The sequence below is a fragment of the Pavona decussata genome, unplaced genomic scaffold (assembly GCF_977016875.1).
Source record: "Pavona decussata unplaced genomic scaffold, jaPavDecu1.1 SCAFFOLD_366, whole genome shotgun sequence".
In the NCBI taxonomy this organism is placed as follows: domain Eukaryota; kingdom Metazoa; phylum Cnidaria; class Anthozoa; order Scleractinia; family Agariciidae; genus Pavona; species Pavona decussata.
Genome location: NW_028145742.1, coordinates 1,839,631 through 1,867,613, shown reverse-complemented (window position 1 = coordinate 1,867,613; position 27,983 = coordinate 1,839,631). Strand labels below are relative to the sequence as shown.

At 37.1% G+C, this 27,983-nt stretch overlaps 2 protein-coding genes across 4 annotated transcripts; one reads left to right on the top strand and one right to left on the bottom strand.

Annotated features, from left to right (window-relative positions):
* Positions 1-77: 77 nt before the first annotated feature.
* On the bottom strand, positions 78-15,338 carry LOC146452700 (DNA excision repair protein ERCC-6-like). 2 transcript variants are annotated; one of them, XM_085097694.1, is made up of 22 exons: positions 15,153-15,338; positions 13,765-13,910; positions 12,930-13,114; positions 12,431-12,556; positions 10,917-11,020; positions 10,532-10,593; positions 10,270-10,395; positions 10,050-10,142; positions 9,722-9,918; positions 9,334-9,442; positions 8,637-8,755; positions 7,846-8,071; positions 6,964-7,077; positions 6,504-6,552; positions 6,022-6,067; positions 5,305-5,448; positions 4,390-4,541; positions 3,876-3,976; positions 3,031-3,282; positions 1,719-2,080; positions 1,032-1,175; positions 78-624 (listed from the first exon to the last, which is right to left on the bottom strand). In XM_085097694.1, the coding sequence occupies exons 1-22, from the start codon at positions 15,247-15,249 to the stop codon at positions 495-497; spliced, it is 3,084 nt and encodes a 1,027-aa protein (XP_084953820.1). In that variant the 5' UTR covers positions 15,250-15,338; the 3' UTR covers positions 78-494. The 2 variants fall into 2 exon arrangements, with proteins under 2 accessions (XP_084953820.1, XP_084953819.1); XM_085097693.1 differs by having other exon boundaries at positions 82-624; positions 13,765-13,913; positions 15,153-15,337.
* Positions 13,894-27,983, top strand: LOC146452699 (SEC14-like protein 2). Of its 2 annotated transcripts, none has more exons than XM_085097696.1 (16): positions 13,894-14,016; positions 16,136-16,200; positions 18,409-18,478; positions 19,489-19,532; positions 20,214-20,276; positions 20,532-20,625; positions 21,481-21,575; positions 21,869-21,944; positions 22,734-22,753; positions 23,393-23,453; positions 23,709-23,792; positions 24,426-24,532; positions 24,628-24,782; positions 25,086-25,176; positions 25,874-25,946; positions 26,338-27,983. In XM_085097696.1, exons 2-16 carry the CDS (start codon positions 16,159-16,161, stop codon positions 26,448-26,450), a joined length of 1,188 nt encoding a protein of 395 aa, XP_084953822.1. In that variant the 5' UTR covers positions 13,894-14,016; positions 16,136-16,158; the 3' UTR covers positions 26,451-27,983. The 2 variants fall into 2 exon arrangements, with proteins under 2 accessions (XP_084953822.1, XP_084953821.1); XM_085097695.1 differs by lacking the exon at positions 13,894-14,016 and adding an exon at positions 15,493-15,811.

The following is a 27,983-nucleotide window of genomic DNA, read 5'->3' as shown; positions in this document are numbered from 1 at the left end:
GAGTTGTCATATCTGTGCACTCAGTGATTTAGAGTGCAATTTGGATAAGCACAAGCATTTTTTTTTTCAAATTCGGGCAAGTGCAATTTGTGGTCTTTGAAAAAATTTACGTTCAAGTGTTTATTCCAAATTGCACGAGAAAAATCACATGGGATGCAAAATTTTCAGGAAGTTGAGGCTTTTCATAAACAAGACAACAGTTGACATTTAGTAACACCGCGATTTATTTTGAATGCTGCTCCATGATTTGGAGCTGTTGCAATTTAAACATACAAATTTATTATCAGTTCAATTCCAGTGTAAAATGACTGAACAAAATTATTAACCTGGCTGTGATGCAGCCTTACGCTGATCCAAAGATGTCCTTTTGTCTCCCCTAAATTAGAATCTTTAATTTTTTAATTTGATTTTCATAAATTATTTATTTAATATAAATTTCAAAGAAACAGCAACTGGAAAAACAACATTTTTTTAGAGTTCAGTGACTGCCAACATTACTGTGGGAATACTTGCTGCATCAAAATCATGGCCTTCAAATGCAGCTTGAGGTCACTGCTTTTAAACTTCAAGGCATTCAGGTACTGTGTAAGAGCCTCTTTTGTCTTGCCTTCATTCTCTAGTTGCCTGTGAAGTAATTTAAAAGAAGAGTATTAATATATAAATTAAAATAATACACATTGTCCTGTTACTGGTATGTGTTGTGGGAGAGAGGAATGGGGACAAAGGAACAATACTAACTATTTAGGAGGAAAATCTAAAAACAGGAGAGAAAGTTTATATTATCTTAAAGTAAGTATAACCGGAATGTTTTGTTTTTGTTTTTTGCTTGTTCCAGTTTTCATGTTGGTCTTGTATGAAAATTGAAAAAGAAAATTTCCTTATCAATTTTCCTTCATCAGGTTTCAGATGTATAAAAACATGAAATTTTACTTCCAGTTGGGTATAATACCGAAGATGTAGTTGGTCACCCACTTGGAAAACAATTTATTGTCACATAAAATTTCCTGCCATTTGGCATCAAGCAAACGAACCTCCCATTACTGATGAGCATATCATATCTCTCTTCTTCATTTTTAGACATCAGACACTCGCACTTCAGTATGTTGACATTTTCAGACACATGTTTGCCTGTTGGGCAGCAACTGGTTGTTGGTGAATGGCAAGATTCCTCAATTCTGTTGGGATTAAATACATGCCAAAAAACAGTGACTTTTTGTATATTTAGTTATAATTTGTCAATTTTTTTGTTTAGCTCAAAATTGGTGGTTCCAAGTAAACTGTTTTGAGCTATTTTCTAAAGCACCAAACTCAGGTGATAAGATGTGCAGGTACTAAATAAATACAAAATGCCCGTGGTACTTAGTAGGCTTTCCAAACTTTGTTCAAATAACTGTTGACCATGATATTTAAAGATGTCAGGGCAGCAGGACAGGATTTTTAAATCCATAGCAAGTGAGCAATATAACAAAGCAATCAATGCCTTTTAGTCAATCAATTAATCATTGCTGTATTCAACCAAAAATAGCCAAGTGGCTAATAGTAACTTTTTGTAAAATTTGCATTTCTTGGAAATTATGCAAGTTCTCAGTTGATTGGCTAAAGTCAAATTGATAATCCATGCTTATCAAAGTGTTCACATGTTTTTAAAATTTTGCACAGTCTGCAACCTGTCAAATCTGATTTTTCTATTCAAAGAAGCAAAAACACTAAAAACTTACCTCTGTTTGTCAGGGGAAGTGTAGCGAGCGTCACATAAAGGTGAAAGACTGTGTGCTGAATTGGTGCTCTGGTTTTCAATCTGTAGTGAAGCGAATTCCTTCTCCAGACCCACTCCATCATCCTGTTTATCCTGGGCCTCAAGTTCAGCCAGTAATAAAAGGGACTCGTCTACCCTGGGGCTAGGGTCAGCTGGTACCAGTAAAGGAGAGGATGTTTTGTCCGGACTTAGTGTACAAAAATTCAGTGCTGTGGTGCTAGGACCAGCTGGTGTCAGCAAAGGAGGGGATGTTTTCTCTGGACTTGGAGAACACAAATCCACTACTGTGGGGCCAGGGCCTGCAGCTGGTGTCGGCAAAGAAGTCTGTGGACAAAAAAATTGAACACTGTCACCATGTTGCAGCTGCATTACACACCCATTCATGACACTTAACCCTTTAACCCCTAATATCAAAGAACAAATTCTCCTATCTTGTCCCCACACTTTCCTTATTAGAGTACTGGGGAGAAGGTATTACAGTAACTGTAACAATATCAGGAAAATTCACCTTTAGTTAGGTGATCATATCCTTAATTCTCATGGCCTCAGGGGTTGAATAAGCATTGATTTTACAAGGAGAAATTTGATGCTGATCACTTTTAGGGCTTAGAGGGTTAAATGTGTTTGCATAATGCTTGACTGCCAGATATGAACAACTAGTATTAATTAAGTTATGCATTAATAATAAAATAATATTGCTCAAAAACTTGTAAAAAAATGTAAGCAAAATTTGTGGCTAAATCTTCTCAATTCATATTACCAGGAAGCTCATTTATGTTATTTTTTTACATAGTGAGTAACATACTTCTATTTATTTATTTATTTAGCTTCGTCCAATATGGACAGGGATACCGCAACAGCTAAGGCCAATTACTGCGGACCCGGGATATACGGAATATACGCACAAAGACCAGACCACAGCACCGGGAACTACGTCCCCTACTCTTTGCGAACAGTGAGTGGGTTCTTTAACGTCCCACAGAGCTATTTACAAACAAGGTTTGTGAGACGGGGCCTACGGTTTATTGTCCTTATCCGAGAAGACTAGAGTCTAACCATTTGCAGATGTCACAGCAAAGGCAGCACTTTCTCCTCAGTTATTTAAAGACCCTGAGTGGTGGTCCGGCCGGGGTTTGAACCCGCGACCTCCCGCACGGTAGTCCAGCACTCTACCAACTGAGCTAACCGGTTGGCAGTTAGCTCAAACTCTAAGGGTCTCTTACTCATGTCTTTTATGGCCATGAAACATGCGTAACACACAGATGTTCACAAACCTTAACAGGTTTTCCCGGCTGAAATCTCATTGTGTCCTGTTTTTTGGGGACAAAGAACCTTTCACTGTCAATTTTTGCTTGAATCTTTTGCCTGGCTGTCATGTTTTCCTTGTCAACTGGCAGCGACTGGCGTAATCCTTGTGGTAAAGCTATTCTCTCAGGCGGTAAACCAGTAGAGGGGTTTGAACCAGCTGGTCCGATCTGGCCAGGGACTCTGGCTTCAGATGCCATTAAATTCTGAGCTCGGAGAACCTGAGTGTGCAATTAAACAATGGGAGAAGGTCTAAATTTGCATTGATCATGGAAATTAAAATGTTCAGTAGAAAATCAGTTATTGCCAGCAAGCAGAAAATAATGTAATTGTAGTGCTTTGCAACATACTCTCTATCCCAGACATTTGAAGAAGCCTTCAGACTTAAGGAAGGAGGGGGTGGGGGAGGGAGTGGGGGCATTAATATTTTAACTAATATTATTGAGGGTTGATGGTATTGTTTTTCACTGAAAACTCATTTATTCACAGATCACGCCAAAAAGAAGTACAAGTATGACTACGAATATGAGATTTGACTTTGAGTTTTTGAGCAATGAACTTGATAATAATTATAAAGTTGCTTTGAATGACGATAGCTACACCCTTTCATGATTCCAAAAGACAAGATCACCTACGTAGTTGTATTCATAGTAGTTAGCAAAGACACAACTTGTGTTGTTTGGTGGTAATTTATTGGAAAAAGAACACTTTGCAACAAACAAAACATTTTTTTTTTATTTCATAATGTTTGTGAAGCAAGTTCACAAGAGTTACATTTGTCACAATCAGTGGAGAAGCTCTATAATTTTCTTACTCTGGCTTGGATGGCATCATTTTCAGGGGCGCTGTCCAGTTCTGTGGACTCCACAGCTTCCTGAGAATACATCAAATCGTGGTCACTGATACCAAACAAAGCTATAACAAACACAAGAAAGAAATCAGTTTTTACACTCCCTGAGCCAGATCAGACATAGAACCTCCCGGTACCAATGAATGTAACAAGTTAACGACAGCAAAAACATCTGAGTACAGATTGAAATGTGGAAAGCTGTGTGACCATTCCTGTGGCTGTGTTACAATGTAAAAAGAAGTTTTTTTAGTTCGTGTTCATTTTATTTTTATTAGTTCTCAGTTAATAAATTGGCTGGGTACATTTATTTATTACCCTAAGCTTGTGAATGCTCATCCCACTTGGAGCTGGTTGTATTTAGATTCACGCTAAAATAGCAGCTCGCTTAACCTTTTCACTTGGTCAAGTAGCTGAATTGCTTTTTGTCAGCCATCAGTGCTTTTTGAAGGGCTGAACTCTTGACTTAAAAAAAACTTACTCCTCAGTGAGCAAAGAAAAGCAATGTGCTTGTCCAGTTCTTCATCGGTCTTTCTGTGATGTGCGTGCATTTTCTCCAACTGGATTTGGGTTTTAGATGTATATGGATCATCCAAGGTGAACAGGTCTCGCAGCTCTTGTCTTGTGAAATATCTGCAAGACAGTAAACATTACTTGATTAGGCATGAAGGGCATGCAGCGTTGTTCTTTTTAGCTCAGGTTTGCAGGATGTTTTACATACAGTGTACACATGACCCTCAATCCTTAGTTTACAAAACATTGAGCCAAGAATTTTTTGTCTCTACACTTCATTTGGAGTAAAAACCCATTATTAAAGGCAAGATGTTTGTTTTTATCACAAAACAAAAAGTGCAAAGCAGTGGATAAAACATTGAGGCAATGTTTCCTGAAGAAATTGGAGGCCACATGCAAAAAATCTGGCAAATCTGAACTAAATCAACAAGAGGCAATCTGAAAGGCACTATAGGATGGTTACGCCCGAGTCCTTCAATTGGCTTTAGTTAGCTTGTGGGTTTGCACTCCTGGCCATTAATGACAACACTTAAAAACACCATGTTTAGAAGACATTCTTTGGGTGTTTCAGATGTTTTGGAATTGGCCCTGCAATTTCCTACTTATTAACTATCAGGTCACTGGTGTAAGTGTTGAAAAAGGGTAGAGGATGTACTCTCCACAGCAATGATATTGGATGGTGTGAGATCATGAAGGGACCCACAATGAACAGCAAAGCACAAATAGGCTGATGTCGATTATCATGTCTGACTGGAATAATAATTTTGTAGAGTACACAATAAAATGCATTTAAGCATTTTCTACTACATACATGTAAATGCATCAGTAAGATTAAGCACTGTACTATTAATTATACTTGTCTAACAACACTGCAGATGCTCACCTGAAAGGGTTCTTGGATACCCCTGTTGCCTGTTTCATGAGCGCATCTTTAAAGATCTGCTTTCTGTAGATTTTTTCTTCAAGAGTTCCGCAAGTAATGAGTCGGTAAATGATCACAGTCTTCTTCTGACCAATGCGGTACGCTCTATTTAAAAAAGAACGCAACTGATCAGCTCTTCCAGAAGTCAGACTTACTTGTTGGAAGCACAATACCCACAGTTGTGTAGCAAACCATAAATGGAATGGAAAAAGTAGTGCTTCTAGGAGCTTCCAGGGTTCTTAAACCATTTAGACTACGAGTAGTCCCCCATTTTTCCTCAGGGATAGTAGGGCGAGCGAAACGCGAGCGCGCGTGAAAATCACCCCACGCGAGAAAAGGCGACACGCGGCGGGGAGAGAGAAAAATCATTTTTCTCTCTTCCCGCCGCGTGTCGCCTTTTCTCGCGTGGGGTGATTTTCACGCGCTCGCGTTTCGCTTGCCCTACTATCCCTGAAGAAAAATGGGGGACTACTCGTAGTCTACTAACCATTTTGCTACATCACCTTCCGTGAATTTTCAACTGTGTGAAACAAGCTCCATCACCTTGTGAACCAGAAAATGTCAATAATTTACTCATGGCACAAAAAAGCTGAATCACTCCCAATTTCAATTTGTGGTCTCTTGCATGCCCTTACAGACGTTTTTGCAACAGAAACTGTCTCAACAAACACATCTCACCTATCCACAGCTTGTGCATCTGTGGCTGGATTCCAGCTGGGATCAACTGTGTAAATTAAAAAATTATTAAAATCTTGAAACAGTAGAAACTTTGAGGTGACAGAACGTAATCGGTGATCTATTTTAATCCAAACTTGAGTGAAGTGATAACTCTCATTCCCGTAATGGCTGAAAAAATTATTCAGAAGTTTTACAGAGTACAAAAAGTAACATGCAGTTAATGTTACATGACCCGTAAACGATTGTTGAACCTAACTCCTGGCTGAGAATTATTCAGCTTATTTTGAAACAATAAGGGCTTATTGCAAATTACCAGACAGTGTCAAAGTAGCTTACATGGTCCTGCAATTTTACCACACTATTGCAACACAACATTTTCTTAAGATTATGTTGCTGACAATATTTCATGAGTGAGCCACTGAAACTCTCCTTTTCTTGATTTTATCCATTTATATTAAGTCGTTCAAACCCTGTAAACTCACAGATCACCACACGATCAGCTGCTGTGAGAGTGAGTCCCACACCTCCAACCTACAAGAATAAAATATTATATAATTATTATGTCCAGTCAATCCTTGTGCTTTTTATTACAAGTTACAGTGCAACGCGCCTTACCGTGGCCACCCAACAAACTTTGTTTTACAAGTTAGCCAATCAGGATACACGAATTAACTTGTAAAAAAAGTTTGTTGGGTGGCCACGGTAAGGCGCGTTGCACTGTAAGTACTGTTTGCTCCTGGACCATCAGCCTTGCATAGATCCTTTGCTTTTAGGTTTGTGATTTGAAGTGTTTCTGAATATGGGATGGAAGTGAAAAACCCTCACATAGTTGCATTGCATTTGTCAGTGAGATCAATTTAAAATCATCCCCAATGTGTACAAAGTCATGTAAAATTTACTCAATATGTTGTTCTGAAAAGTCAATACTAAATGTGTACAAACCTGTGTAGTGAGAAGGAAACATGAGTAAGATGGGTCTGTCTGAAAAGTGTTTATAAGGTGCTGTCTGTCATCTGTCTTAGTAATGGTCCCATCAATACGAAGAACTTTATGACCCTAACAAGAAAGCAGTGTAATTTATTAACTCAATCGAAGTACTTCTACTGTATCTTATCTACCCTTGTCAGTAATGGCAATAGGTAATTTTCACCAATGGCATGATCATAGTGTGTAAAAAATGGCTGACACTTTGATATTCTTTTGGTTGCATTCAAATTAGCCCTGCTAACCTTGTTCTTGAGTTCAAAAATCAAAAGAATATTATTTTTACCTTGAATGAGGCTAGTAGGGCTAATTTGAATGTAGACAAGAATATTAAAATATCAGCCATTGTTGCATAAGGACTATAATCTCCATTGATGTGCATGCAAGATGCAGCTTGTTTATATTCTGATATGACTCATCCATGCCTCTTCATTAATATTATTTTCTATCTCCAAGGTTCGCATCATGTGTAGTTACAAGAAAGTGTGTTGATGCTTACAACTTATATTGCTAACTTTACAGAATGTGGATGAAATCTTTAAGTGTGGCACTCAAAATGAAAATTGTTGAGGCATGCTTTTCTCTGGTACTGATACATGCTTTATTATATTTCCTGCAGGGGCTTTTCAAAGATAATATGCAACCTCGTTCCCAGGGTCTCTCCTCTCTCGCTCCCTGGGACGTGAAGAGGAGAGACCCTGGGAACGAGGTTGGATAATATGAAGGATTATGCATGTAGTCATTCTGACTTATAATTCTGTGGATTAAATCAGTAAAACTTGATCAACCACAAAACAAAAATACAAAAATTATTATTAATTATTATAATTATTTCCGTACTGCGTGGGTGATAACCCTTTGGATTATATCCAACATCTTTCGTGACTGACTGAACACAAGGCATCTGTGTCCTTCAGATCTGAGATTCTCCAACAGCGCCACCAAGAAAACCATTTTACATGACTCCTGTGTGAGCACTGTGTCAGATACACCAGTGCCTTTTGGCTGAGTGGCAAATGATGGACCGTCTTCATCAAGGTCTGCTGCTGAGTCCAAACTAGCAAGCCTGAAAAGGTAAAAAACAATAAGTATAACAACATAGAATAATAGTCATCTAGAAATAAACGATTTCTGCATTCTTGTGCAGTTGTGATGCAGATTATTAAGCTGCCAGACATTGCAACACAAATTGGAATAATATGGTAGACACCCCACCCACCCTCCCTCTGAGGAAAAAAAAAAACTTCTTTGAGTGATAAAGCTGGATTTTCTTAACCGCTCTTTTCAATCTAGACTGCAAACATGTAGTCTCTTTCTTCTCCTTAGGTTGAAGTCTTTTCCAATTTGCATTATTTTACGTGCCTTTTGAGCGAGTGATATGAGGAAAAAGGTATGGCTGTTTGCAGTTTATTTTGAATCTATTTCCCCTTATACCTTCTTGACTGAGTAGTTTGGAAACCGTGTGCCCTAATCTAACTTGTTTTGATTTAGTATATTCAGAAACCATTGTTCTAGTCCTTCATGTATTTGGAAATGAAGTCATTTGTATGGAATCACCTTACTCCTATCTTGCTATAAAGGGTTCAGATATTACCCAGCGTTGAATATCAATGATATTTTGTTTCTCAAACCTGTCCTCTTCATCCAACCCAAGCTGCTCACACGCCAGGGTAGATAGAAGGCGGGGATGATCACATATCTTCTTCAAAACATTTAATTCAGCCAAAGGTGATCGATTACTCATTAGTAACTATAAGATTGGAACAGAAGAGAAAAAACAGTGAGATCAACAAAAACCGGCTACAATTATGCAAACACAACTAAATGCAATAAACTACTGTATGCCAGGAAGTTCTTGTGGATTCTACTTCATTCGTGATTTTTGTGATTGTTTTGACAAATCGCACTTGCCGTGAGTTTACAGCTTGCCCTTGGGTTTCTGTTGCAATGAAACTACAGGCTGATTGGAATTGATCATTCGACAAGTGTCTTCTAATTTTCATTTTCCAGTAGTTACAATGGTTCTAGACAGTCCCTACCAAAAATCAACCTATTCCCAGAAATTTCATACTGAGTGGTAATATCAGTACTCAAAGGAAAAGCATCCATTCAGTGTAAATATAAAAAAACCCAAAGTTTTGACCAAGTTTGCTTTTGATTGGCAGGTACGTTAGTTCTGTCATCTAATCAGCCCCTCAGCTGCAGGTGTCCATGTCTTTGTAGTTGAAACATGTCAGCCATAACAAGCCGCAATTATGCTTGAAATGCAATTAAAAAAATGCCAGATGAGTCCTTCCCACTGGGCCATGTAAGAAAACAGAAGGTTACCTCTTTTACTCGTTCAAGGCCCAAAAAGTCGCTGTAGATTTGCTGTTGAGTGTTGGACATGCAAAGCCAGATAATAAGATCATTCTTTCGTGTCAACTGTTCAGGCACCCTAACAGTGACACAATATAATCATTAGGAATTTAGGATAAACACTGATGATACCACAAAACGCCACACTTAAAATAAAGAAAGAACAGTCCATGGACACAACTTGTGAGTCTAGCACCTTCAGCTGTTAATTGCTCTGTCAATAAGCTGTTACACTCTCATTCCTTAACTCCACCAGAGGAAATTTCAGAAAAATAATTATTTGTTAAATTTACTGTTAAGTATACTTTACTAAAGTCCACTTCAAGTGGCTTATGGGGGTTACTTACTGTAAGCTTACCTAACTTGATTTTCAGGACAATTTTCTTTGTCGGACTCAGCAGTAGATCCATCCGCTTGTTCAGTAGCCTGTTTCTTGTTCTCTAACACCATTGCTTTGGTTCTCCTCAGGAAATGAGGTTCAATCAATTTCCGAAGGCTTTCTGACATTTCCATTCCAATACGTTTCTCATACGCACTTGCATCTCTTTCCCTTGCCTAAAATCAAATTATTGGCAACAATCTTTAACCCCCTTATGAAATCAAATAATATTAAAAGAACAATGCCAAAGTGTGACTTTTACCAGCGTTGGCAAAACAGCATTTTTTTTATATACTGTACAACTTACCCGCATAATCGGGTTTTCATACTCTTGTTTGAATGTCCGTGATGTCCCAAGTAAAGTTCCTTCACACACAAAGTCAAATAATGCCCACATTTCCTGCCGTGATTGATCAGGGTACAGAAAGTAATATTATTATATTATCATTATATTTTGAGATCACAGTATAAACTATGTGTACCATCGGTTACATTGGGTCATCCTTTTCTCTAACTAGCTAACTTACCCTTAAGTTATTTTGAACAGGTGTTCCTGTTAAAATAAAGTGGTTCTTGGCAGGAATCAATCGAACATTTTTGCTGGTCTTCGTTGTGTTTTTAATCTTGTGGCCTTCATCCAAAATGATATAATCCTGTAAAAAAAAAAAAAAAAAAAAAAAAAAAACAGGCCATTCATGGTTAAAAAGAAAGATCAAAAAGAAAAAAAAGGAAATTCCTTTAACATGAAAACACCACATTTATAGGATGGATAGCTTGTTCTTAACTCACCCAAGTAAACTCATTTCCAGTTGATGTTGTTGCAAGGTTTTCATGGCTTGATAAAACTAGACCTTTGAGTTAAAAAAAAAAAACAGTACAGTAACAATATTATGAAGAACAGTAGAACTTGCGCTTTCATGTGTACAATAATTTATTGTACACGTGAAAGTACAAGACAGTGTAATTAATTACACTGTGTTGTTTTTTTTTTGTGTGTGTACAGTTGTTGAAAGTTTTAAGGTTCATTGAGGAGTGACGATTATTTACAGCTTGGTTGTATTATTCAATTGGCCATTTCCAAGTTGCAACTCAGAAATGGCCTATCAGTTTTTTATACAGTTCCACCTGTGGTTTACTGATCATGAATAAGGATAATAAACATGAATCTGCTCACCATATGTTGTTAAGCACACACCATGTTTCTTTTGAACTTTATAGAGGTTTCTCTCTCTCTCGGCCTTGTAACCATGGAATAGCTTCACCCGAATACCTGGGGCCCTACAGTATCATGCAATGACCTTTGTATTAGAAATGTTAGCTGCAAGATGCAATATTGGTAAACATGAACCTTACAATTTATTACCTCTAATAACAAGTAGTACCAAGTGAGTAAATCAGTTCCCCCAATTCCTATTGCTTTGCATGTATAGTTATTAGAATAATTTTATTATTATATATCCTCCATAGATTACTTTATACATGTACATAGGTTAATGCTCTAAAGATTGTTATTGGTGTTTCTGTGTGTGTTTGGCTTTGCTAGAAAGCTTTCTTTGTTTAACTGTCCTACCTCCAATATAAATATTTAAATTTACATTATTTAAACCAGCTCCCTGACATTTTTAGCTTCTAAGTTATTTCAGGGCTCGGCTGGTAAGCCCTTAAAATTTCAAAATCTTTTGAACTAAATGTACGAATAACTTTTAAACGGGGTAATAAAGTCTTGTTGTAATAAATTGTTGTTGTTGTTTCTATTATGGTCTGGGGCTCTAATTAGGGGACAGTATTACTGGCTCTTCTGGCCAGCAACCACAGTGAAGATGACAGATGACTTGAAGTTTAAAAATGACTAAAAGACAACAGCCAAGCAAACCACATGCTGGGAATGAGGGTGGTCATAGCCAGGATTTGTTACATTCCCAGCATTTCTTTTATGTCCCCCGAATTGAAGACAGGACCAGTCCTTTTCCACGTGGTCATCTGAGCCATGTGAAGGTCTAATCATTTGCAGACGTCAAAGCAAAGACAGAACCTTCTTCTCAGTTATTTTACGGCCATGAGTGTTTGTCCGACTGGGGTTTGAACCTGCAACCACCACCCACTCAGCAATCTGGGGCTTAAGTGAGTTTAAACCAGGTGGTGGTAGATCTGCTCATCCAGCTGATACAACAATGACAGCTCCACTTCTTAGGGCATATCCTCAGGAAACCAGAGAATGAATTGGTCAACAGGTACGCCCTTTTCCACACTAAACATGGCAAATGTAAGCCCGGTCACCCAAAGCTGATGTTTCATCAGTACATCGTCAGCATAATCAGCCAGGTATACCCACCAACGCCAGAAGAGATTCGAAACAAGGTACCAGACGGGAAGGCATGGAGAAAGCTTGTGGCCAACTGCAATGCAGTTGGCTGATGATGATGATGATGATGATGATGGTAGGTACATGTAGTTGCCTATCTTAAAGTTCACAGTAGTTGCTGGCCACCATAGGCTGGTTACTTAAGACAGTCCTGTGTGAGCAAGTTTACTACACTGCCCTGTTCTTAGTCGTTTGTTGTCTGCACGCAATGAGAAATAAAGAAGACAAAATGCATAATAGGCTTTGACTTAAAATAAATAAGAACGAAAATTATAATGAATTGCTCCAACTCTAGGGATGAAAAGTCTCTATTTGTAATGCCTTACCATTTACTGAACTCTGTTTCCCAGTTTGTCAGCAAAGACACAGGCATTACAAGCAGAACTGATTTGATTAATCCAGCATCAAACATGCCCGCCAGAAATGCAACTACTTGAATCGTTTTCCCTAGCCTGCAGTGAACAAAAGACAATTTATTGTTTAAGTACATAAATTATGATCATCCAGGTGAGCGTAGTCCTGAGAAGGAATGACATTTCGAGAACCTGAGCGGAAGTCATCTTTAGACTCTGAAGATGACTTCTGCTCAGGTTGTCAAAATGTCACTCAAAGTCATCCCAAACAGTCCTTCTCAGGACTATACTCACCTGGATGATTATAATTTACATACTTATGACATGAATCCTGGGTTCAAACCATTTACAACAATTGTTTAAGTTCATTAGTTAATCTAGTGCTAGTTCAATAATATTAGAACTTGACCACTTGTGACACTAGCTTTCAATCTTGGACATAAGTGATGCTAGTACATCAGTATACACCAACCCCATGTCATCCCCTAGAATTCCTCCTTTGCCCTGCTGGTACAGTCGCCAGAACCAACGGACACCCTTCAACTGGTAAGGGTACAATGATGTGTAGATCTCTGTTGGCAGATAAAAGCCATCACCAACTTCACGTGTCTCACTGTCGTCACTTTCCTCCTCTTCTTTGTATTTTTGTATTACTTCCTAAAAGTACAAAAATGAAATGTATAATAATTTTATTATCCCATGATTTATGGAAATAAAAAGATATGCACTTCATCACTGCACTGTACTACCTGTTGATCAACAGTTTAGATTTCAATGTCAAATTGCCGTAGTTAAGTTAATGACCAAGCTCCCAAGGTTGTGTATAGGAAACATACAAAAGGAAAAATATTGAGAATGATGTATTATTCAGTGAGTGACACAGGCATATCGGTACTCAGAAAAAAGGAAATCCTAGTGCTCCTATCAGGAGTCGAACCTAACACCTTCCAATAATTACTAGTTCGGATACTCTACCACTGAGCTACAGGAGACTCATTGGAGCTAAGGCCATTAAACTAGGTTCATGTAACAAACATCCTGCATACTGCTTGGATTGGAATGTCAATTTGTGGCATATGTGCAATGAAATAAGTGTGATGGTATTTTTTTTTTTTTTAAAGCCTGGTGACTGTCAATGAAAATGATGCATTATTCATTGAATGACACAGGCATACTCAGAAAAAAGAGGTCTCACTAGCTATTAGCCTGGGAACACAGACGTATTTCCAGCTGTTGCTTCTCTCCGCTGGCAGGGTGAAGCGACAGCTGGAAATACGTCTGCGTTCGCGGGCTAACTAACCACTTACCTTTAGTTTTTCAATCTTTCTTTTGAGCTTTTCACTTTGACGGATTTTGTATGCTTTTTCACACAAGCAGAGGGCTCTTTCGAGTTCCCCTTGTCTAGATAGTTCTTTGGCCTTGGAAATCAACTTATTGAATTTTATTTTATCTTCTTCTGTAACAAAAGGAATGAAATAAGGTCACGTGAGAAGGCATATGTGTCAGAACGAGGAAGAAGAGGAGGCAGGGAACCAACAGAAAATGGAATTTGCACAAAGGTGTGGCGGGGGAAAGAAATAGAAATTGCTTTAAATTTGCAATATACAAACAATAACATTCATTTGGTGCTAAAGTGTGTCCTGATACAGTACTAATATTGAATATGTGGGGTTGTGGGTAAATCCTTCCCCAGACAGCATGTAAATTGGTTCAATTGCAACAGACAATAGCCCATTAAAAATAGAAGAAGCAGTGTTTTATTTATTGAACCACAGCTAATGTTTTCCTTTGAAATTCTTGCCCAGCAATCATTGGAAATCTTTGGACATTTTAAGCACTGTTAGGTAATCATTGGGACAACTTTGGTCTGATCAGGGTTAATTGAAAATCCCATGCATTTGACGCAGCAAAATTTGGCAGGTATACTTTATGCAGATGGCCAAGTTAAGTGTTGCTTGTATAGAAAAATTTACGTATTTGTAAAATATTCACTGACAGAAGAAATATATTTCTGTCAGACCAACTATGGTCTGACCAAGTACATTATAAGGTTTTAAATATTACTCATCTTAAACTTAAATTTATAAAATCAGGACATGAACAATAGATGAAATTGACAATCGGAAAATCAATGCCAATCGATTTCCGGTTAGTTAATTGGATAATCAATGACCAATCGATAATCGCATAAAAGTGGTCACGAGAGTTACTGATGTACGAGCATTGTAGCTGTGAGCCACTTTTTAAAGGCCTCTAGACTGTTGCATTTTTAGAAAGGTAAATCATAACCAAAATTAAATTCTACCTTTTCTTATAAAATCACGTTTCTTGCAAGCTTGGCATATTTGATCAAAACAAGAACAAAACAAAAATTTTGTTGTAGTTTTCTACCATATTTTTGATAATCTTGTTTGACAATAAAATGCATAAAATGATAGTTAATTGATTGATTGGTATCGATAATCGATAAAAATTGATAATCGGTGGAAATCGACAATCACAAATTTCTTTAGCATCGATTGTTCATCGGTTATCAATATCAATCGATTAATTGGCATCGATTGATCGATTGCGGGCCCAGTTGCTCGAAGCGTGGTTAGCGCTAACCATGACAACCTATAGGTTTTAATACCTCTTAACCAATGGTTAGCGCTAACCATGCTTCGACCAACTCAGCTCATTAAATAAGACTTACCTTCAACCGTTCGCATCGGCTCATGGTCAACACTAAGTCTTGTGAGTAGCCTTGCGGTACCCTCGACATCTGGTTCAGCTAAATCTGCTTCAGCCATATTAAACTGAAGTAAAGATCAATAAATCTCTGCGCTAAACCACCAGCGGTTCAAAGCAATCAAGGAAGAAGGCCGTCGAAATGGAACACATTTCAAAGATGGCGCCAGCTTTTGTATTCTTGATCATGTGACTGACCATGTGATATTTGTTTGTTTTTTGCCATAATAATACGTCATGTAAGAAACTGGTTTCGTCTTCTCCAGCTGTTCCACACGGCCTCTTCTTTTTAATTTTTCCATCATCCCAACGGGATTGACTTCGTCGGAAAGAAAATGTAAATTAGTTGCAGAATTTAAAGCTGTGAAAAGAAGATATGCGGAGCCTTCCCAGTCTTGATTGTCGCTTGAAAAACAATTAGCGCATGTGGTCGGGATCGATTGACCGAAACAAACTGGTTTATTAATATTGTATTTGATAATTTCTAATCGTGAAAAGAAAAGGAAGTTTGAACGATTTTAACTTGTATGGTGAAGGAGCAAAAGCTGATTTCCTGGAACCTTTTGGCTGGTGTTATTGTTCAGATGTTTCATCAACTGAAGATTGGAAGTTTACACTAAAAAGGTGACATATTAGTCTTAAGTACCGTGCGATTTTACATTTTCTCGATCGTTTATAATCTTAAGTCAACGACTCAAGCATAGCAAACGTTTACTAATTAGTAAAAGGCTGTTATAATGAACACTGATAGTCTATAAAATAATATATTTGTAGCCAAAATATTCATTGCGTTTAGTACGTCTGAAGCTTTCAAAACTTTACAAATGCAATTTAATTTCACAGATCATAAGGTTGTTGGTGGATGGTTTCCTTGTTGTAAATTATCATTTTAATTGGTTATTGTGATATTGTGGACCGATTAACAAATACTGTGTGTCTTCCCTACAGATCTTGTATCAAGACAAGCTTGAATGGAGGACCTCACAACAGAACAAGAACAAATTTTAGCCAAGGTTGGTTAATGATTTCATAGTCGGAAAACAGGTCTAGCTGTGAGGAGCAAACTTCGTTTGATCTGGTAAAATTACCAAGTTGAACATTAATTAGTTACCACTGAATTTAATAGAAATGCCAGTAAAAATAACCACATGTCCAAAAGCTGTCTATAAATTATAAGAATTTGCCCTGCAGTGTCCATATAAGGTCAGCTAATCAAGAACATTCAGATTTAAGCATTAAAACTATGGGCATATTTATTTCAAATATGACTCAATTGTATATACTAATTTTTGTTTATAAAACCAGAAGGGCAGAGTATATGTAGTAATTGGTACAGGACCTGAAATTGGGATGTGATCCTGAGGTCAAGTGTGCTACACTCAGTGCTAGCCAGCTGATTTTTTAACCATTTTAATTAATTACTGTAGACCATAGAGTCAGCAGACTGTAGACTGATTGTAAGTTGTAAAATCAAAAAAAAAAAAAAAAATACAAGTCAAAAAATCGAACAGGGACACTAATATTACAACTAGGCAGACTGCAGTTTTATACAGAAAGATGTTAATTTTGCATTGTATGTCAGTCAATTTCTAGACTCAAGTTACATTTCCAAACACTCGCTGTTACCGAACGGATTTAAACCCATCAACGGGCATATATATGCGATTTTTCAGTTGTTTGCTAAATTACCGGTAGCAATTGGCAATCTAAAGCAACCCTGTGGACAGTACCAAAAGACAACTTATAAGCTTATAAGCTAGATACAATAACATTCACTTGGTCTAGAATAGTTAGAAATGCTAATTTCAAATTAAAAAAAAAACTACAGGTTTCATACAAGAATGGCCGGTTTACCCAAAAATAAAATTGACAGAAATATTTGAACAGGAATTGTAGTGACATATGAAACAGACAAAGTTAAATTCATTTAATTATTTGTTGAATGAAGAATAAATGAATGAAGAGAAAAAGGGACATCAACAAACTTCCGTAGAAGGAAAAAAATCAATCAGATGAGGATTTGTCTACATCTGAAAACTAAATTTATTCATGCACAATTCCGAACAATTTACTGGACTGATTTTGAAGGGCATTTATATTGATCTGAACAGAGCATGTTTTTCAAAATTTCTTGAAAGCTATGGCAACAGTGAGTATTTGGAGTTATAACGTAAAATTAATATAATTATTAATAACTAGCTGGAAATTGACCAAAGTAACATATAATTAATGCACTATTTTTTCTGCACAATTATCCAGGATAAACAATTTGTTGAATCGGTTTCCAGTCTGTCTTTTTATAAAGTTCCCTTATTTGTTTAATTTTTTTAATAGACTTAAACAGTTTACAGTCTGTAAATGTCTTACATCAATGTTTATATACTATAAATATCACATTAATTTTTATTTTTTAACTACAGTCGACTCCCGATAACTCAAACCCTTGCTAACTCGAACCTCCCACTAACTCAACCCAATTTTCCTTTCCTTTCAGGGTATTTTCTATATAATTTTACCCTTGATAAGTCGAACTCCCGATAACTAGAACCCCCCCCCCCCCCAAAAAAAAAAATATGGGTGTGCGGCCCGCTTCCCAAAACCCTTACCCTATTTATGACCAAAATATGCAATTTCCCCTACCCTATTTATGACCTGACCAAAAATTTGATACCCTATTTATGAGCTGATAGTGTCTGGTCAAGTTCAGTTCAAAAACCCCTGGAGTCCAGCGGGTGACCGGAGCGCATGACAAGCCGTTGAGGCACGTACACAGTTGCTGTAAACATCATGATGAAGAAGTAGCTTCTTAAAAAAAAAACGAATTCAAGACTAGAGTGCAAATATTGATACCCTATTTATTACTAAAATGGCAGCAAAATGGCTAAAATCGATACCCTATAAAGCGGCTGAAAAACCATACCCTTTGGCACCGCACATACCTATATAGCCCATATAAGGGAGTACCCCCTCCCCCCCCCCCCCCCCCCGGGCTCGAACCTTTTTCAATTTCCCTTGAAGGTTCGAGTTATCGGGAGTCGACTGTATTACCCAATATTTATTTGTACTGTCAGTATATACTTTGTAAGACTAGGAATATCACAAATTAGTAGCTCTCAATTGCTACTCAGTGGTATGCAGGTATTAATAATTGTTAAAATTAAGTGGCCCTGTATTTTTTGTTAGCTTTGCCATATGTAATTGTTGCTTTAAATTATCTCTAGTTCAGACACTGTGTCAGTGATCTTCTTCAACCCAAGCATGATGATTACTTCTTGTTAAGATGGCTTCGAGGTAACAAGCATTGCTGTTTATCCTTGTAAAATACATTATTGAGTCAAGTAAAGCACAGTGGTCATATACATTGAATCAGGGTGTAGTCTGGGGTGACCCATGGCCATGAGGTGAAATCCCTGCACAGCCTTCTCAGTATTCAGTTTGTCGGCAAAGGAATTGACCTAATATATTGGAATTTTATAAAATATTCATAGTAAATTATAATAATTAAATGTTGTTGTAATAAATGATCATAAAGTGGAAGTTAAAAGGCTAGCCTCAGATTCTCAGACAGTGTGAGGTTGAGGTCAGGATTGAGTCGTGAATTATTACATCTGGGCTACCGTTGTTTGAAAGCCAATTTAAATGATAAACCAGGTGCCATCTATTGTTAAAAATTATCTGGAGTGAGGTTTTCATCTCACTTGTTCAAAATGTTTTTAAAATAGCAGTTATTTTTTAGCTGAAGGAAAAGAAAAGTGTATTAAACTAAGTCAAAAGTGAAGGGCAAAAATATTTTGAAAAAAAATTGTTCATTGTAATTTATTGATAAATTATTTAGGGATTATTTAAACTGGAATCAAAGTTCACACTAACTGCAGATTAATAGCTTATAGTCATGCTTGAACAATTATTGGACCCAGGCTATAGCTAGGATAAGGTTCTTTTATGTCTTATTTTTGCCAGCATGTTCTTTTTTCAACTGGATTAAATTTCTAGCAAACTCCACCTTTGCTGACTGGAGGAAAAATTCAGCTCAGATGATAAGATCAACTCATCCATCATTGCAAATTATATAAGATTATCTCAATCTATTAATCTTCTGCGGCTTTACCATATTGTTATTCCTGTTTTCAAAAATCAATCAAACATAAAGCATTTAAATTTCACTTGGCTTTTTTTGTGTGTTGTTTGTTTACTCTTCAAAATTAGCATCACCTGTTTGTATATTCATCTGTTCTTTCTCGTACTTGTTGTATTTAATTAATATATAGCTGTCTTTTTTCTTATTTTCTATATATATGCAGCAAGAGATTTCAGCATTGAGAAAGCAGAGTTCATGCTCAGAGAGGTATTGTTACAAATTATCTAGAATATAGGCAGAGTTCTAAGAATTTATTGAAAACTAATTAAAAGTATAATGCCATGTAATATTTGAGTGATTCAAGAAAATATCCATCCACCACTGCCCACCCCCACCCCCACAGAAGGGATTTTTTTTTCTATGATCCCCCTTCCCCTCTGGAATTCCAAACATTAAACATTTTGGGCCTTTAAGCCTCCCCTCTCCCCCCCCCTCCCCCAGATACCCCCCCTTCCCCTCTGGAAACTCCATGCATTTAAAATTTGGGGCCTTAGCTTTGAGCCCCCTTCCCCCTCTCCAGGGTTTCCAACCTCTTTTGTTGGGAAGGGGTGGGTATGGATAATTTATGCATCTACACAGTTATTTTTAAGGACAGCAGAGCTCTCATGAAGTGCTGCCAGCAAGCTGAAAGATGACTACTTCAGTTTGGACTTAAGCTCTGGCTACTTCTCAGGGAAAAGCAGACTTTCTTTATTGTTCACCCACATACAGTCTCTTTAGTTACATCTTAGATAGTTATAAGAATTTAAGAGCATTAGTAAAACATTTAGCAATTGTACTTAAGGATGTTTCAAAGAGTTCACAGTATTTCTACTAATGCAAGACATTAAAATTTTTCTTGATAATTTGACCAATGATCTCTTCAAATGTTAAATGTTCATTATCTAGAGCGTGAATGTCAGGAAACGCTTGGGGCTTGATACTTTGCTTGAAACATACAAAACCCCTGAGGTAAGTTGTTTTTCTTTTGTCATTCCTTGAGTCAACAAAAATTCTGTTCAGCTGCATGCCAGAAATTATCTTGGACATTTTCCAGACACACAGACAGTCATTGTGTATTTGTGTGCTTATGGCAGAATACATAAATGTGACATATAATAGATGATGCAAGTGGGAGACCGGAAGGAGATGACAGTCCTTTTTATGTTAGATTGTAAATCCCACATTTATATGTTTGAATGCCAACCTACAGTTTCTATCCCACAGGTGTTATCAAAGTATTATCCAGGAAGTTATTTTGGTTATGACAGAGAAGGAGCTCCTGTTTTTCTTGATCCAATTGGCCAAATAGACTTTAGAGGTATATGATGTGCTACAATAATAATTATTATTGCAATGCATGGCATGATCTAGATTGGTTTCTTCATTTTGAAACCTGGTCACTGCATTACAGTCAACTCTCGCCTTGCAGACACCTTGCTATTATGGACACCCCAATAATACGGACAGTAGCGTGGCAAAAATAAATTACAGACATTTGACTAAAATAAATTCCTGCTATTACAGACACTCGCCATTAAGGGCACTAACACGCAGTCCCAAGGGTGTCTGCAATAAAGGGAGTTGACTTATGGTAGTAAATGCTCATGTTCTAATGAGACTGAAGTTTTACTCCACACATGTCATGTGACTTCCATGCATGTATTGCCTCCCATGCACAGAGGCCATAAATGATGTGAATTCCTGTAATCGGTACTTCATTTCTCAGAAGGCTGTACTAAGTCCTCTTCTGATGAGCCAGTAGTTTATCTGGTTGATTGGTTATATCCAAGCGAGGATATTTCCTTGCCAGTATATTTCCTTCCCAACTGACTGCCCACAAAAGATTGTTTTTGTATTCTTTGTGTCTGCATGCCTGATCCCAATCCCACACAGGGAAAAGCAGTATAAATATATTTATACCCTTCGTCACTTTGAGTTATGAAATACTTGAGATATGTGATGGTGGATTCTCCTGTTGGTACATTAACAGATGTCTAAAAAGCAGAAAGAGGTACTTAGTAAGTATGAGTCATACCTTATGTGAGAATGAAGGCCTATCTTGGAGATTAGGCAATTTTATTAAGGCTCTCAAAAAGACACTAGCTCTTATGTCACCTTTCCTTTACCTCTACAGAGGCTACAGAACTAACTAAATAAAATTGTTACATTCAAGGCATCCTATCAGCGACAAGTAAAGAAGAAATTGTGAGATTCAAGGCATATTTAGGTGAATATGGGATGCACCTGGCAAGACAACAATCAGAAAAGGTACCAATATGATGGGTCAATATAAAATTAAAAGAGAAATTGATTTCTTAGTGCATGCACTTGTAGTGCTTACTATTTTTTTTAACAACTTTTAGTTTAATTCAAACTTCAAATTCCCTTTTCTATGAATTGAGTTTTGCAGCTGAAGCCAAGTTGTGATACAGTCCTAATGTAAAGTTGAGCCAGCCTGCATATTTGGCACAAGTTTAGTAGTCGTGCAGCTTTACTGGCATAAATGTTTTAGGAGCTGGGGAAGATCCAGTTTCAATTCTGATCTTTTCTGTAAATTCCAGCTTGGTACCAGAAGTGAGCAGATTGTAATGGTAATGGACATGGAGGGCCTGGGCCTAAAACATCTTTGGAAACCAGGTATGTGGAAAAAGAAGTCAACAATAGACCTAGCAGCATTAGCTTACAACTTAACTAGTGACATAACAATACTTCTGAAAGAAATGTGTTATCAAAGGAATTAGAAAAGCTCTTTAAAAGTAACCACCTTGAAATAAAAACAACTTTGTTCCTAGGAAAGATGATGGTAATGGTAATGCTGATGGTGCTGATGATGATGGCAGTGAGATGATGATGGTGTTGATGGTGGTGGGGACGGTAGTGGTGGTGGTGGTGATGGTTCTGATTGGAATTGTGGTTCTTGTGGTCAAATGCTGATGATATTGATAGTGATGCTGATGGTGGTGGTATATAGTGCTGATGGTGATGGTGGTGTAGATGGTGATAGTGATGATGGTGATGGTGGTGGAGATAGTGACAGTAATGGTGGTGTTGATATTGGTGATGCTCATGGGGATTGTGGTGCTGGTGATAATGCTGATGATACTGATGGTGATGATGGTAGTGGTGGTGGTGGTGGTGGTGGTAGTGATGCTGAGGGTGATGGTGATGGTGGTAGTAGTGCTGGCTGTGATGGTGATGGTGGTAGTGGTGATTGTCGTAATGACTGTGATGGTACTCATGATGATGATAATCGTGATAATGATGGTTGTGTTTGTAATGGTGCTGGTAATGCTAATGATGGTGGTAGTGATTGTGGTGGTAATGATGATGATGATGATTAAGTTTTATTGAAGTTAAGTAATCCTCCTCTTGTAATACAGAAATAATATTATTTCACTTTTTAATTGTAAATTTGTTTTATTTTAGGTGTGATGCTGTTTAACAATGTAAGTGAAATAGTTCACAAGGAATGATGCATGCCACTACTGAATAGGATCACCATCCGTGGGCAATAAAATCTTGGTTTCATTAGTGGATCTTTAGATAGGACTGGACGAGAATTAGGCCAAATGAGGTCAAAATTAAGTGACTGTAACAACGAGGTAGTCGGTTTAATGCTGGGTGGTCATAGGGCAGGTTCTACTGTATTATTTTGGTATATGCGAGTAAAAGAAGAAATTTCGATGCTTAAATGGAAACTAGAGATTGAAGGTAGGCAAATTCTTGAGATATGAAATTGCAAGTTTTTTAGTCTTTCAAGAACAAAAATTATCTACGCATTGAAAGAAATGCGATGTTATGTTTTAGGTCTGGTGAATAAGTGATAGTGGTATTTTTCAGTCAGAGACACAGGTGTACTCGGGAAAAGAAAATTTGTGTTCTCCCAACAAGAATCGAACCCTAGTTTAATAACCCAGCTCCCACGAGTCTCATGTAGCTCATTAGTAGAGCATCCGAAATAGTAATCGGTAGGTCATATTTTTTTCTCCTGGTGGGAGAACTCAGATTTGTTTTTCTGAGTAAATGCCTGTCACTAATTTAAAAAAGAATTCTATAAAAATAGTCTATTGTCTAATTTTCTACAGATCACAGCATTTTATGAAGATAACTACCCTGAAGTGATGAAGAATATTTTTGTGATTAAAGGTGGGTTTCTGCTGGCTTTTCTGTTGCCTCACTGGACTAAAAATTATTTCAAACTCAAAATTATGGCATGGTTCTCTCGGGTGGGAAATGCCAAAAACTATGAGGAAAAACCTGATTGGATATTGATTGGATATTGAACCAAACAACATCACGAAATTATGAAAATAGCTTCTCAGTCCTTGAAATAAAGTAGCAACCCTAGAAACAAATGTCGTAAAAGGTAACTGAATTTTTTTATCACTATTATTTTTACAGCTCCCAAGATCTTTCCTATTGCTTACGCGTTGGTGAAACCATTTCTAAACCAGGTTACTAGAGATAAAGTTAAAATCATGGGAGGTATGATCTTTTTCAGTATGTAACATAACAGTAGAAATGTTTGAAAACGCCGTTTTCATGTTCTCGTGTGGACACTTGAAAACGGAACTTTCAGAAAGCGTTTCGCTTTTAGTGAGCGTTTTCATCGGATAATTGTGGATGGAAGGGAAACACGGAAAAAATAAACGAAGACAGCTACTTGTGGATGGGCAAAAATGACTAAAAAACGCTCTGTGTGGACAGATAAATTTTTAAAAATGGGGAAAAACTTTGCGTTTTGAAGTGAATAGGGATTCCTGTGGGAGGAGCCTAAGAAGAAAAGGAAAGGCATTATTAAAGAGGTATATATCTGCTTAGTCCATTAACCCTTAAACCCCTAATATCAAAGAACAAATTCCCCTATCTTGTTCCCATACTTTTCTTGTAAAATTACTGGGGAGAAATTATTAAAATATCAAGAAAACCCACCTTGGGTGATCATATTCTTAATTCGTATGACACTAGGGGTTAAATAAGCATTAATATTACTAGGAGAAATTTGATGCTGATCACTGTTAAGTGGCGGTTACTGTTAAAGGGTCAACAGCATACCTCTTATCCAATAGGAATTCGTACTGCATCTTTAGTTGACTGTTCTTCATATAATTAACATAGGTGACTGGAAGACGGAGTTACTGGAATATATTGATGAAGATAACTTGCCGGAATACTATGGAGGCATTTGCCGAGATCCTGATGGAAACCCCAAGTGCGAAACCAAGGTATTCTAGGAAAGATTTGTGGAAAATATTAATTGTTATGGGAGAAAGAAGTTTGCACGCTCTCCTCTAAAATTTGCAATTTGTCTCATTTTAAGATCTGTTATGGCGGTGATGTGCCAAGATGTTATTACCGCAAAGAAAACAGCAAAGTTGACAGTTTAAAGGAGGAGAGTTTTCAAGTGGGATGTGTCAAACGAGGAACAGCGCTTAAACTTAACTACGAAGTGGAGGCTCCTGGCAGCATTTTAAGGTAAGCTGAAAGACAACGACTCTTTGGGTTATTTTATAAAAAAAATGTTTTGTCATTAAAATGCAAATGAAATGTATCAGTCCATGCTTCTTTTAGTCGTTTTCTAGTTTCTAGTCTATTCCTTTCTTGGACTGATGTCGTCATCGTCGTCATCATCATCATTAGCATCGTCATCATCATCATTCAGTCAGTCAGTCGACCACGTAGAGCAGGCGATCGCAAAGTTTTTCCAAAATATGCGATGTTAAATCGTAAAAATTGTCACTAATTACAAAATTGAGATATTTTTGTGCTATCTTGCAGTTGGCAGTACAGGTCACTGGATCATGACATTGGATTTGGTGTTTTCTTCTCCGAGAAAGAGAAGAAAAGTTCCAGAGATGTGGAAGAAATGGTGTGTACTATTATTTCTGTTGACTTTGATAAAGCTGAGTACATCTGGAGTGCTTTCCATTCAGCCAGAATTTTATTTTAGTTTCAACAAACTTTCCCTCTTTCTCCAGCCAGTTGTAAAAACTAGTATTTAGCATTGAACTGGTAGAGGAGCCTATTGTAGCGTCACATTTGGAAGTAACTTTACTTCAGATTGAGCTTTGCATCATCATCATCATCATCATCAATCTTTATTTACCCTCGGATTGAAGAGTAGCTTAATGCAGCCAATATCGTCGAGCATTTTCCCACCCAACCATGATAATATACGCACAAAGACCAGACCACAACGCCAGGAACTACGTCCCCTACTCTTTGCAACTTTGCCTTTCACCTCAGCTAGTTAGAAATAGATCATGTAACAGCAACAGTAACAACAATAACAACGTACAATCTGTTCCACACGAGAGAGTGCGCGGCAACCTCATTCTCGTGATTGAGCGCGCCGAAGCTAGGCCATGGCTTATTTCTGTCTTGCTCTGATTGGCTGAAGAAAAAACAAAAGAGAAGAAAGAAAGTTTTCTCTTTCTAGTTGTTATCACAAGGATGCAAAAGTGTGTTTTCGATGAATGTCATGTGTGATGTGAGTTCTTACGAAAAGCCTTCTTGGTATTTATTTCACGTTTGGCAACTATGCATTGGTAATTTTATTCATTCAGATTCCTACTGAAAGACGAAATTGCCATATGATTCCAGAAGAAGGATCCATTCTCTGTGAGAAACCAGGAATCTGTAAGTACAACACTCAGGCAACGTATATCAACAACTAATGTTACATGTAAGAGCCTAGCTGACTACAGGAGACCTGGTTTTCTATTGACTGGAAAAAGGTAGAAGAAATTGCTTTGTTTGTTTTTTATTTCCTGGTTATATCCGAGGATTTTCCGTGGCTAACGAACAAGTTGCTGTGAAGTTAGTAATTAGTTCGAGAAACATGTGTAGTGCATTCAGTCAATTTGCCACTTTCCCCATAAACTGATCAAATCAAATTTTCTTTTTGTCGTCAACCAGCCTTTGCACCAGTTAGACATTTTTGCTTAGAATACCAGTTGTATTTATTTAATTCATTGCTACTGTAACCAGCTAAGGTACTAAACTTATTGACCCGTGTTTGCCTCTCCAGATACTCTGCGCTTTGATAATTCATACAGCTGGACCAGGAATAAGAAAGTTCTCTACAACGTAGAAATTTCCACATCTGCAGATGAAACGCATTTGCTGGGTGATCCATTGTAGTGGAGTTTTGCAGAATAATCAAATCATGAATTTTATTAGTCATTCGTGTAAATTTATAAATTATTGTGTGTGGTTTCTCTGGAATGGAACGTAATTTATTTGTAAATGAGTATTTGAATAATGTGAATATCACTTTTGCAAAATGGATTTTGCCAATTTTCAATAAGGTCCCGTTATCCCATAAATAGCCGCAAAAAGATCAAGGTTTCCTTTTGTAAACATTGTAATGAGATTGTACTCAGCAACACAGCATAATCCAGTGACCACCTGTTGGGAAGGCTTGCAAACTGATTAGCTACAAATCGATACAAAAGGGCGTTTTTTCTGCCTGGGTCACGGTAACCTGCACGTGGGCAAAACAAAATGAGAAGAAAACCACTTCTATCAACATTTCTGTTGAACAGACTGGTCACTGAGTTATGGTGAAACATTTTAATATACTGGTCGCCTAGGTTTCTGTCGACATTGATAGGGTGTAGTTTGGTATCTGTTCCATCCTCTCTATCTGTCAGCCATTAGAAACCTCGTGCTTGCAATGTAGTTTTTGATAATCGTCTTTTTAACTCATATCGAAGGGCCAGCTCTCTTATCAGTGTATTCACTCTCTCTCAAGATCTTTTGCTGTTCGTCCACTTTTGTAAGCTCATCTAACTCAAACACAATATGACTGTTTTGCGATCTACGTTTTGTAAAATGGGTTGACAAATTATTTGTAGTCCTTTCTATTTGTATATGGTTCAACTATATTTTGCCTATTGGTATATCGACTTATTAAGTTATTAATTTATTTCGATGCACAAAGACTTAGCTTATGTATGGATCGATTTATTTATTTATTTATTCATTCGTTTACTTTTAACACTTTAAGCCCCAGCAATGACCACAATCAAACTTCTCATTGTATAACCCCTGAGGTTATGAGAATTACGGATGTGATCACCCAAGGTGAATTTTCTTGATATTTTAATAACTTCTCCCCGGTAATTTGATAAGAAATGTATGGGGAAAAGTATAGGAGAATTTATAGGCCGTGAAAGTACAGGAGAATTTGTTCTTTGATCTTGGGGGTTAAAGGGTTATTACGAAGACTGATATCTGTAACTAACTTAGGAAGAAGATTTTTGAAAACTTGTTTTTCCTTGCAAGACAAACAAGTAATGTATATTTTACCATGTGTATATTACCAGTTTGATTGAGAATACGAAGCATTTATTTATTATTTATTTCAAATTTGGTTTCATTCCTCTATATAATTTATAGTATCGAGTTTTCAGAAGTGGTGATAAAACGGTTTAAAACGCCATGCAGTCTCAACTGAATCAGTTGTTTAATTTAATGCAGTAATGTTTATTGTTTAGACGGTAATGTTTATTTCTTGTATTTATTAACAAGTTCAAACTAAGAAAAATACTATTATAAAGTTAAACTATCTGTATAGTAATTATTAATTATTGTGCTAAAATTTGAAGTGTTAAATTATTTAGTGTGGAATTTTGGAAAAAGGTTACGTATAAATAAAAGTTGACAAAACGA